Below are 13,212 nucleotides of genomic sequence, written 5' to 3' on the forward strand. Positions count from 1 at the left end.
TGCCCACAGAGAACCATAATTAATCATCTAGAGCTGATATAGTCTATCCAAGGGGGTGGGACTGGTCAGTGACAGGGAAGGAGTGGCAGGAGGCGTGAAAGGTGCAGAAATAAAATAAATAAAGAGGAAGGAGGTTAGCAGACCAGATTTTTGTCCTCACGGCCCACTGGTGGTCCGTGGCCCACAGGTTAAGAACCACTGAACTAGAGAGATTACAACTCCCAGAATCCTAGTGTGATTATGGGATCTGCTGTCTCAAAAAGGAACCTTTCCAAAATGTGGGATTACTATGCCTGAGGTTGTAAACTGTTCTGTCTGAAACTTTGGTCCCTTTACCTTGTAAAATGTAAAGTCTCCCTTTGACAGGAATTTCACTAGAAGTCAAACAGTAATAGAAATATGACCACAATAGAACTGATAGAGAAAGAGAGAGAACAACAATTGATATATCTGGAGCTATACGGTGGAAAGATTTTTCCCTGCCAGATTTTTACAAGCAAAACAGCCCTTTGTGAATATGAATCTGTAACTAATTTTACTCCTATCATTTTTTATTCTCCTGTAACACTTGGAGTCTAGAATTTCATGTTACAACTTCAAAACATCTGAAAGCCTGATATCAGAATAAATAATGCAAGCCAGACAATGCTGCATACTTTGAAACAAAACTGTACAGAGTATTCTTGATGGCAACACGTACAAGATTTGTTTCTACAGAGCATGGAGTTGAATGCAGAAATGGTAGGGATAACAAACCATGGGATTCTGGAGCGGTCAGGAAATGTCCACGGGGAACTATTTTCATTTCATGCTTCCTGGATACACCACCTACGTTACTGTTCTTCTATTGTATTCTAGTTATCTGTTAAATATATCTATACCACATCCCAAAATACATGGTATATTTATAGTGCTGAACCACAGTTTTGCAATGCACATTTGGTTCAGATATGATGATACTTCTAAAACTGCTCATAATGACCACCCAGTGATTGCCATGAAGAAGGGATTTTGAATCTGGGATTCTCTATGAACCACATGACTCGGGGCACCTTGGAACTCAGGATTAAGGATGGATAAAATTGTTGTTTCAATTTATATTTTGTCACACAATTTAAAAAGAATGTATTTGGGATGGGAATAAATTTATCTTTGAGGATGCTTGCGAAAGTGCAGGCGAAACGTCAGGAGAGAATGCCTCTAGACCATGGCCATACAGCCTGAAAAAACCTACAACAGACCATAAATTTATCGGATTATAAGATGTATAAGATGCCTTCAATATAAGCAGCTCTAAAAATGGGATGCGCCTTAGAATCGTGGGTGTTTATACGGTCTGTTCAAACACACACACTAACACACACATATTTTTTGTTGGTGGCACTAAAATCGGTGTGTGTCATAAAATCAATTGTGTCTTAGAATCAAGTACCTACACCAATTTGACAGATGAAAAGAAGAGAGGCGACTTGGGTGTACCAGACCTCCAGCTATATTATGAGGCGTGTGGGTTAAGTTGGATAAAAGAATGACCAGGTTCTAAAAAATACTGAAGGGATTCCACCTAAGGCAGGGATGGCATTCATACTTATGGTATGATTTTTTTTTAAAAAAAAGAACTTTGGAAATCACTCCATTAGGTCGGCTTTTATAAAGATTTGGAAAAAGTACAAAAATAGATTATAAATGAAGACCCCGATATGGATCTCACCTTCAGAAGTAGGACAAAGAAGAGAAAGGGGCCAAGACAAATGGTTAATCTACAGCGATTAAAGAAACAGAATGGTAATGTCATTTTAAAAACACAAAAAGAAATAAAAAAAGATTGACAAAAATTTATCATTACAGACACGTTTTAGAATATTTCAATAAATATAAGATAATAGGTTTCTCAGAAAAAGATACCTTTTGGGACAGGATAGTTACAACAAAAAGAAATAAATTACAAGAATTTATACAAAACTCTTAGAATGGTCAATGGAAAAATAATTTGTAAAAGACTGTATGATTAAATGGGACATTGGACATGCAATAAAAATAGAAGATTGGGAAAAGATGTGGAATCAGTAACTCAAATTTACCTATTCGTATGATCTAAAAGAAAATGATGTACCAATAGTACATTGCCCCACAGAAATTGGTGTAACGTTTTCCAAGTATTCAAAATAAATGTTGGAAATGTGAGGAACATGAAGTAACTTTCTTCCACATGTGGTGGATGTGCAAAATAGCCAAAAAATATTGGAAATAAATTCAAGGAAAAATACAAAAGGTGCTAGATATAAATTTACAGCTAAAACCAGAATATTATTTATTGGGAATTATAGATATAGAAATTGGGGGGGGGGGGGGAGAAACCCAAAGACAGACTTCTGACTTATTTGCTGACGGTGGCAAGAATAAACTATGCTCATCATTGGAGAACAAAAGAATTTCCTTCCAAAGAACAATGGATGTCTAAAATAATGGACATAAGGTCTATGGACAATTTAACACAACTACTGAACAAACACACAGAAAAACAAAGAACTGCACTTTAGTAAGAGATTATATGAGAAAAGGAAAAATAAAACTGACAATAGAACTAAACTGAAGAAAACAAGAGAAATTGCCCCCAGGAAAGAAATGAAGAAGAAGGGAAAGGCGAAATAAATAAAAAAAAACTTTGTACAAATTAGAAAATACAACGGTGAAGAAGATTGGAAGTTCTGCTGCTGCTGCTGTTTTCTTTCTTTTTGTTTTTTGGGAGGGGGGGGGGTTGTCTCTCATTCTTGTCTTTTTAAAATATTTCTTACTTTTCAATGACCGACCCCAGATCCCTAATATTCTTGCTGGTGGTTTAAAAAATATCCCCCGCGTATTAGATACCCTTGACTACTCCCAATTCCAACTATATCTATTTTTTCTTTTAACTATATTGTACATAAGAAAACTAATAAAAACCATTTATGTATGAGAATCATGTACCTTCCCTGAGAGAAAGTACTGTGAAACAATAAATTATAAGATTAATTGTCCATACTTAGGGTTTTACATTGAGAAGCGCACACTTGATTCCCTGCACATTGAACCATGTTAGTCTTCAGTTAGAATAGCCACTTCTTCTTTTTTTCTGAGAGACTCCTTTTTAGTGTTTCACTGGCAAGCAAGTACAACATGATCATCTCTATGAAGGAAGTAACATTTTGCACTGAATTGGCCCCACAAATGGAGGAGGACTTGGTTTCTGTTCAATTTTAAAAGAATGTACCGAAATGTATACATGTGTGCATTAGACCAAAAGAAATTGAATAAAGTAAAAAAAAAAAAAGTCAATTTTCCACCACTGTTCAGGATGTCCTCTAACATATAGTTTTTATGCTTTGTTTTCTCTGCTGGCAAAATTGTATTTTGCATTACATAACTAAATTTTGTAGAATTGTATGAAATCAACAGAAACATAATCAGAGGGATCTGCTATTTGTCTGGAAACTATGTTAGTCTTGAGTAGATTGCCTCAAGATTGTGTCCCAGTGTCATTATTCTTCAACATTCGTTTCAGTGACTTAGATGACAGGGTGGAAGGAATCTTTATCATGTTTGCAGATGATAGAAAACTTGAAGGGCTGGGAGAACAGGAACAAATTCAAAAGAAAGTTGAGGTAGAAAATTGGGCAGAAATTAATCAATGAAATTCACTGGGGACAAATGCAAAATTCTACATTTAGTCCACAAAAAGCAAATGCACAGGAATAAGATAGAGAATACTTGGCTCATTAGTACAACATGCAAAAAGGGCCTTGTGGTTATTGTTGATCATAAATTAAACCTGAGCCAGAAGTGTGATGCTGCAACGAAGAAGGTGATGCCATGTTAGGATATGTTGTTTCTAATTTGCGGGAAGTTAATAGTCCTCCTATATTCTGTGCTGGCAATGCTTCCAGTGCTGTAAAAATTTCTATCAGTTATGATGGGAATGAGAAGACAAATACCTACAGGCTGATGCTGAGTCCTCAGGAGAGCTGTCTTAATAGCTCTGAATATCCTGTTTCTACCATTTCGTAATGGTGGGTCGGCTGCAATAAGCTATGCAATACTAAGCTAAAATGGGAGCTGACTTGTTATACCTCAGTTTATCTGTCACAGAACTGAACTCACTAAAGTAGTAAATGTACAATAAGTGAGTTATTTTAATAACACCATCAGTATTTGTTTGTTCAACAAACCCTTTCCTAACCTATAATTATGTTTGTTTGGAAATGTTAAAAGATGATTAATTTTCTTTAAAAGTAGTTCATGTTACTCCCAACCAAACATTTCCATTTTTAATAAAAAGGAATCTCTAAATAGTATATAATAGCTCCCTGAGTCCAAGTCATAATTAATATTGACATGAGTGTTTGCATATTACTACTTCCTTGTATAAATATTCTTCGCTGGGAGCACAAGCATTTTAAAAATAAATATGCCTGCTGGACATTAACTCTGTAGAAGCACCACTTAAAAAACAGAGCCCTTTAAATCTGCAAATATACACACTCTTGGCCAGTAATAAGCTAGGTGATACCAGTCATGTTTTCAATTACATTATGTTTTCCTTTGTACAAATATTTCAAAGCACAGGCAATCCCCAAGTTACAAACATCTGAGTTAAGAACGGGGGTGAGACAACAGGAAGTGAGGGAAATCGACCCCTAAGAAGGGAAATTCACTCCTGGAAAAGCTATCATCATGGGGTAAAGGGGTCTCTCCACTGAAGCGGTGTCCCCAATATTTGTTTCCATAACAAGCCATTTTTTAAAAAAATCAAATGATCACAGGGACAGAAAGGAAGGTGAAATCTTCTGAACAGGGGCACAGACAGCAAAACAAACACCACAGTTAACCCTTCCCTATGCTATCCAAACATAATATATGTCTAGAGTTACACTTAAAAAATGTACCTGTTCCAACTTACAAACAAATTCAACTTAAGAACAAACCTACAGAATCTATCTTGTTTCTAAGAAAGATACAATGTACAGAAACTGAAGGGTTATTTTCTGTTCTGAAGATCGGAATAAAACTTTTTTTTTAAATAAAGTTTTATTGTGTTATGTGGAAAAAAACATACAATCTACTAAATTCAACAATAAAAGTACAAATATTTTTCCCCCAAAACCCCTCGCTCCCATTCCCACCTGTGAACCCCTACCCAAGACTTCCAACACCACACCATATGGAACTAGTATCTAACAAAACTCAATCCTTATCATTACATCAATAAATTCTCAGTGTGGCTATTTCAAAATCTATTTTTGTCTTCTTTTTTAAATACCCAAAGGCAAATAAGTCTCCATTTTCTAACAACCTCTACATTGTTTCCTTCCTTAGTGCCATTGGAGAGCTTAGCCATTTGAATATACTTGACTAATTTTCTCTTCCAGTCCTTAATGAGTAGTTCTTTTCCCCTTTCCAAGACTTTGCTATTGTAATTCGCGCAGCCACAAAACTATATTGTCAAGTTTCTATACGAAAGAAAGTTATAAAATGATTTAACCCAAAGATATGCCAACTGGGCTTGTTTCAAGAGAGAATCAGTAAAGGAAATATAAAAATCTGAATAAAATTGATGAAAATTTAGGATGTTGTGGGTTACTCCGGAGTTTGTGGGAAATTCTGGAGTGTTTTGGGGCTTTGCTTCAGGCTGAATACCTGGATTGGATTTGTTTGGTCCCAATCTCCAATCCAGATAAACACTGCCTCTGTATTCCTTATGCTGCACTGATCAGTGTAATGGGATGGTGTTCAACAGTTTGGAAGTCAAGCCCTATGAGGAGTGAATTAGGGAGATGGGTTTGTTTAGCTTTGAGAAGAGAAGGATGGCAAATGATGGCCATGTTTAGATATGTGAAAAGATGTCACAATGAGGACAGGGCAAGCTTGCTTTCTGCTGCTCTAGAGGATACAAAGCAAGGAAGAACTTCCTGGTGGTAAGAGCTGTCCAGCAGTGGAATATGCTCCTCAGAGCATGATGGAATCTAATTCTCTGGAGGTTTTTAAGGGGAGGCTGGATTACCACATGTTAGGACTAATTTGATGATAGCAGAGGATGGAATGTATAAGCCTTGCTGTTTCTTACAACTCTGTGTTTCTATAATTCTGTGATCTTTGTGCTACCATCACTACCCCTCACTGAGCCATGGAGCTTCAAGAGAGCACCTGGTCATCACAGTAACGTCTGTGGATACCTGAACTGGAGGTCTGGATGACCAGTAAGAAAGAAGGAGGGAAATCAATCTATCTCCAAGTGGTTGGAGTATCTGTCCTGCAACAACATGTTGCTACTTCATTCCCTTCGTAATATCTGCCTCACTTTCCCTATCAGTGACAGTAGCCCTGAAAAGGAGCCAACAGAGTAGCATTGTACTATTATGACTCTCCATATGACAAAAGAAGAACAGGAAAGAGAGGTTGTCCATCACTGGTGGGGAAATATATGCTGGTGGTTACTACTTCAACATAGCCACAGGCCTTTCTTTTAAACTCAGTACAGACTCCAAAGGCACCTGATCTCATCTGATCTTAGGAGCTAAACAGATTCAGCTCTGGTTAGTACATGGATGGGAAACAGCCAATGAATGCCATGTGTTGGAGGCCATACTTCAGAGGAAGAAACTAGCATTTCTTGAGCATTCCTTGTCTAAGAAAACCACGTGAAATTCATGAAAATGACATAAAAACAACCCCTGACAAGATCAGGAGTTCTTCTCTGGTTCACCAAGGGGTCAAGAAACAATACCATGGTTGTGTTCTCTAGTGGGTGGAACTGATTGTTCCACAGGGATATGATGCCTTATGAATTATTCAAGACAGCAGGAATGAAACACTGGAGTTTCCTGTTCATTTTTTTCTGGGTAACAACCTTCTAGGAGCAACCTCTAAACCTTAATATTTGCAGGGGAAGTGGGTTAGGGACTATGCTCAGCATTCTGAATTATATTGTCTCAATTCTTTCTGTACTTTTTCTTACCTGAAAACAGTTTCCCCACACTTCAGATAAATACTGTAGGCCTACACTGACTCTACAATTGATCAACTTCAGGAAGGGCAAATGCAAGGAGCATTGACAGCTGAAACTTCAAAAGAACTTCTGCCTGTGACACATCAGGCTGTTGAGTTGGCAAGTCTCCACTCCCATGGTCAGATCTAAGAGGACATTAAAGCACTATCATTTTTCAAGAGTTTATGGTTGCTGTTTTGGGCATCTGGCCATAAATTAGCTCTGTGGAATAATGTGCCTTGTTCTCAAATAGTACTGTAAAAAAAATGCTTATCTGATCATTTGGTACACCATCTGAGGCTGGTTGAGAGCAGCAGGCTATCACCTGTGGAAGAGCACCCCAAAACAGATGGAGACCGGGCGTAGAAGCCATTTTGAGTAACATGTGTTTCTGCTACAGGAACACATGCAACAAAAACCCAGAAAATTTTTACTTTTTATTGTGGTATCTTTGAACTTCTTTGGATGAGCAATGAATATCAAGGATCAAAACATTCTGCTTTCCAACTTAAAGGTAAATCATTTTTCTACAGTAGGCTTCAAAGGGAAAAGCCAACTAGGAGCTAGACCCTTCCACTCTAAACTTTCTCCCAGTTTATTTTCTGAGTTTCTCTATTATCTCCCAATATGTTTTACGTGATATTATTAGTTCTATCATTGACTGGGGAGAAATATTCTCCTTTAAAATAGTACACAATGCAGACAAATTTCTTTATCTGAAGCTCCAATGTGAGATGTCTTATAATTGTTTAACATCTGAAAGAAAATCAATATTTAAAAAATATTTTGCACTTGTTCTTATGATGCTTATCTTAATTTCATGGCAGGCAGCTTACATTGATTTCCTCATGCCATTCCTAGTGAGGTATTTGTCATGTACAGTCACCACATTTTTTCTTCTTCCTGGTATAGCTTAAGAGATTTTGTAATAGGGGTGTTCAAAGATTTTCTTTTGTCTTCATTTTAAACAAAATCAGCTGGACCACATTCCCAGACTAATGCACGGATCAAAATACACTTACCCTTCCGATAATGAATGCCTCTGATTTTAGTGATATAGTACTCAGCACAAAAAGCACATTGTAATGCATAGGAATTGCATTATTTTAGGTTAAAACATGACAAAAAAACCCAACTTTAATAAAACATTTTTTAGAACATTATAAACTGGAAAGGGGATGGAACAGGCTTAGGGATGCAGAGGTGGGAAGCAATGAGGACTAGAGTTACAGGACTACATCTGGCCTCTGAAGTGGCAACCAGCATCTCCAAGACGTGCAAATGCTAGAAGACCCTTCCTCACAACTCCACTCCAACTATGATCCTGGAAGTCCCTTATTGGCCATGATTGGCGACCATGTCAAAATAGCAACTTTTCCAAAGTTTGATCTAAATATTAGATGCTAGAGATGAATAATGTCCCATATGTTTTTGAGTAACCATGTATAAAACTAGGAAATCACAATCTGCAGATATCTCCACCTCTCAAATACAACTGGAAAGTAGTGCTTTGATTCCTATGGAAATCATAGTTGTTTTCATGCTAACAAGCATTAGTAAACACATCATCTGATCCCCTTAAATTACTCCAATGTCTAAATATCTTAGAAGTTTACATTCTATTGAAAAACAAAACACACATCTCAGTTGCTATTCTTTTTCCATGAGAGCTCTGGCACCTTCTAGAAATGAAGAGCACAGTTTGGAAACACTCCCCCACATCCTTACAGGCATAGTTAATGATGCATCTCTGGTGTGTTACTAAGGGCAAATCTCTTGGAAAACATGAGTTGAGGTGCCTTTTCATTAATCACATAATGAAAATTACTCTTTAGTATAGGAGGTAGCAGCCAAAACGATGATGAAGTGTGACTAAAAACAAAAAATGTCCATACTTGAGCCAGAAATATTTATGTTCAGTGTACTGGGATGCTACCAAGAATGTATTTAAAATAACAATTAAAGTGCTTTTTAAAAAGCCAGTTTCTTGAACAATGCTTCCTTTTTCCAGAATACTTGGTCACAATAAAGGATTATATTGTGGAGTTTATAACAATTTGGCAAGGTGCTGGTCTTTCAAGTGCCTCAGACAGCTTTCATTGTGTCAGCTTCATGGATACAGCTGGTTTAAGGCAGATTGGCTCAGCTCAGGAACAAACTTTTATGCATCTATTACACAAAGCTTATGAAAAATGGATATAATGCTGAAGCAGAGCTGACAGAACATAAAGATTGCACATCAGAGGGTATGGAGAAGGAAGAGTTGAGGAAGACTTATCCTTTTTCTTCCTATCCCTGCAAACAGAAATAGGAAACAAGGCAACTATCTCAGTCTAACTCTCTTTAGTTTGAATAAACCATAAAACCCTAATGCTATTGGCTAGAACAACGCTTCCCAAACTCTAGGTATTTTGGATTTCTAGGTACAGTGTTCCCTCACTTATCGTGGGTGTCACATTCCAGGACCACCCACAAAAAGTGAAAATCCGCAAAGTAGGGATGAGGGTGAGGCAGAAGCTAGGAGAGATTTAAAGGCAAGCACACCTTTTTTGCTAGCTATCTCTGCTTTGCTTTGCAATCTCTCTTGATTGGCTGCTTCTCTCCAGAGTGGGAGGGTGAAACCCCCTTCCGTACTCCATCGCTGCCAGGAGGCAGGATTAGAACGCTGCTCTGGGCAACGGTAGCCATTCATAAACTGGAAGGCAAAAACCCGTGAAAGAGTGAGTCTGCGAAAAGCAAAACGAGAAGTAGTGAGGGAAAATTGTATTTGGGATTTCAAATCTCAGAATCCCTGCCAAAGCAGTTAAGGCTTCTTGAAGTTGAAGTGCAAAAGACCCAGAGGACTAGAGTTTGGGAATTACTGGACTAGAGACTGCTTTGTGGAGTAATCTTACAGAAGGGACTACACTTGAGGTGAGCGGCAGATAGTGATAGATGCTCTGCCTCCATACAGGAGAATTGGTATGGGCGGGACTAGCCTTACAGTAAGACAGAGTGAAGTGACTGGGTAAGCAGCAGCTACAAGGGGACACTGGTCTCCTTGAGTATTTCATATCTGGGTTTTCACCTCCATTGAAGGGTAAAGTTGAATGCAGGGATGAGGTGAGATAGTCAAAACCCCCAGCTCAAGATCTATGGAGGGCCCAGATCACAGTGTCTGGACTGTGTATGGAAAAATAAGCAATACATTACAAAATAAATGTTGGTACCTCAATACACTTGAAGGTGGATATAAAGTATGTTGCCAAATCTAAGTATAGCCAATCCGTCTATAAGCACTGTTTGTCAATATGATTCAGATATGGCGCAGCACAACATTCAACTTGAAGTACTAGTCTGTAGTAGCAGTAACATCTGATATATGTGGAGATGTAGGAAAGGGAGTGTGCTCGTGGATCTTGTCCCCGGTCTAGTGCTAGTATTCTGTAGCCCGGGGGATATGCTAGGATACCCTGTTCTGGTCCCACAAAACTTCAAGCGTGATTAAGGTTACAATTCTATCAGCAATGCTGACATCATAGTCAACTACCAGACCAGCTGATTTGATGGTTCATGGAAAGGTGAGGCTCAGGCAGCAAAATGTCTTGAGAAGGTTTGGATCATGATCTCGCCAACTCTAAAAACAATCAATAGACCTTCCATTGGTATAAAACAACTTCTATCTAGGTTACCCCTTTTTATATCTGAAAGAAACTATAAGTACTGTTCCAAATTGTAATACACCCAAATACATCACAAATGTTATGATCACTTAAAAATTCTATCACTCAAATATCTTTTAAATAGCATTCAGAGAATGAATCTGTAGGAGAAATGCAGGAAACACTTTATCTCAGATCTCCCATCTATAAATTAATCTTACATAGCAGCAATCAAGATGACCAAAACAATGCACGTGTTTCATATCAATGAACTATTTATTTTCTATGCTACTCACTGCTACGCTTCCTTCAGGGGGTTTTGCAGGCTGAACTTTGTATGGCATCTTCTTGACTTCAAACGACACATTGACTGAAAGAGAATAGTGTCCGTTTTTCCTCTGAAAAAAAAAATACAGACAAGTAATGTATTTTAAAAATGTTTTAATTAGTCTCCTTGAATTAAGGAGCCCGATATAGGGCTAGCCCCGCTGTTAGGCAGAGTGAGGTAACTGCCTCAAGTAGCAAATGTTGGGGTGGAAATGGTGCAAGCTGGTCCTCCTTTATTCACCTTCTGCCCCATTTGTTGGAGGACAGAATAGATGACATATAGCTATGTTATAGAAGTTAGTTAGCTGCCTTTAGGTGTGATAGAGGTAGCTTTGTTGGAATATGTTTCAGCTGCCAGTCCAGCTAGTTTCTCTCCAAAAGAACACAAAAAGCTGTCTTGAACTGAGTAAGACAATTCATCCATCTAGCTTATTGACAAGTAATGCTCTCAAGGATTTATGGCATGTGTTTTTCATAGTCTTACTTGAAGAATTCTGATTTTCCCAGGTAGTCTTCCATCCAGGTAGTATTAACTAGGCCCAGATCTACACAACTACTGGAATGACAAGGGAGTGGATGTGCTAAATGAGATATGGCAGGACTTGGGAAGTGGGTACCATGTAGTACAATTTCAGACCCATTGCAATTTGATAGCCTGCGAAGGCTCACCTGATTAGCATATGACCAAATATTTTGTCCTCTATTGATCCCAGATAGCAGAATGTCCTCCTCTGTGAGATGGGATCTCTTCCTAGTCTCACTACTTTCAGGAAGATCATGGGGAGACATTGGCCTTTTAAGTTTTTTGACACTTCTTGGTTATTATGATGATTTAGTGATTTTTTTAGCCCCAACAAATGCTATTTTTTAATGAACAAACAGGAAATAAATATAATAATGGGTAGCTACCTATAGGTTCAGAACCCTCACATAGAGATTGAAATCTCTGTTGCAGAGTTGCAGACTTCAGTGGAGGGAGTTAACACCAGGGAAGCGGGACACAACAGAGGGGGCAAGGTATATCAAATATATTTCTTCTCACCTCTAATTTCATAATCATACAAGCCATATGTCAGTTAAAAAACCAAACATTGCTCTTATTGAAAAACACTCATGGACATATGCATTAAATCAGATAAAACTTGACAATTTAACCCCCCTCCCTGGCAATCCAAAGCAGTTCACCAGTCTAGGTTTACTAGCTACTTTGGTCCTTCAACAAGCCAATTTTCTCCGAAATAATCTAGGCAGTATATTTCCACATAGGAGCCCACGGTGGTGCAATGGGTTAAATCCTTGTGCCGACAGGACTGCTGACTGAAAGGTCAGCGCTTGGAATCTGGGGAGCAGGGTGGAGCTGACTCTCATCTGTCAGCTCCAGCTTCTCACGTGGGGACATGAGGGAAGCCTCCCACATTACGTTCCCTGGACAACATCCTTGCAGACAGCCAATTCTCTCACACCAGAAGCAACTTGCAGTTTCTCAAATAGCTCCTGATACACAAAAAGAAAATCCCACATGATAAAAAAGAACATTATTTTTGAAAAAGTGGACAAACAGTGACAGCAGTACATATTAAATCTGCATGTGTTGGTTTAAATAGACAGATGCAAATTCAGAAACTGCGACTTCTGTTCAAATAAAAATACTGTACATTTACACCTCGTCCACGTTGTTTTCCACAATCGGTTGCCCTCCAAATGTTTTGGGATATATTTCTCATAACCATTAGTTATTCTCTCTTGCTGGATGGAGGAACCAGAGTGTTATAGTCCATCATCTCGAGAGGATGTCAGAGTCTTTTTGACTTTTCTGTAAACAACCCCGCATATATGTTCCAGGTCATTTGTTCTTTTTATCCCAAAGCACAAAAATGAAGAACGGATTCAGGGTAGTTTTTATTGCTTACATACAAAAGATAAAGGTCTTATTTTCCAAAGATGCTTCATAGTTTGGCAGCCACATCTTGCAGGCCTGTTGAGTGGCCAAGGAATTAACTGGCACCGCATCTGACAGCTTTTGACTGAATCCACACACAGGGCTCACTTTCCAATTAAAAGCACAATAGGCCTATGATGACCAAGTCTATTTGGTAGCACAAGACATGAAGGATAACAGAGAGAAAGAGATTTCCAGTCTCCCTGAAAACATACTTTTATGTAAAAAGAAATACAATACTCCCTACTTTCTGGTGCACGAAACCACATCAGTACCACAGAGAA

General features: G+C 38.3%; 1 protein-coding gene across 1 annotated transcript in view; it reads right to left on the bottom strand.

The window, feature by feature from the left end:
- The window catches only part of ITGA8 (integrin subunit alpha 8), a 148,119-nt gene that overhangs the window by 9,348 nt on the left and 125,559 nt on the right, over positions 1 to 13,212 (bottom strand). The window contains exon 28 of the mRNA XM_060782332.2: positions 10,959 to 11,060. Within this exon, the coding sequence (XP_060638315.2) occupies positions 10,959 to 11,060 (102 nt within the window). The remainder of the gene's footprint in view (positions 1 to 10,958; positions 11,061 to 13,212) is intronic.

Source organism: Anolis sagrei, chromosome 6 (genome assembly GCF_037176765.1).
Source record: "Anolis sagrei isolate rAnoSag1 chromosome 6, rAnoSag1.mat, whole genome shotgun sequence".
NCBI classification, from domain to species: domain Eukaryota; kingdom Metazoa; phylum Chordata; class Lepidosauria; order Squamata; family Dactyloidae; genus Anolis; species Anolis sagrei.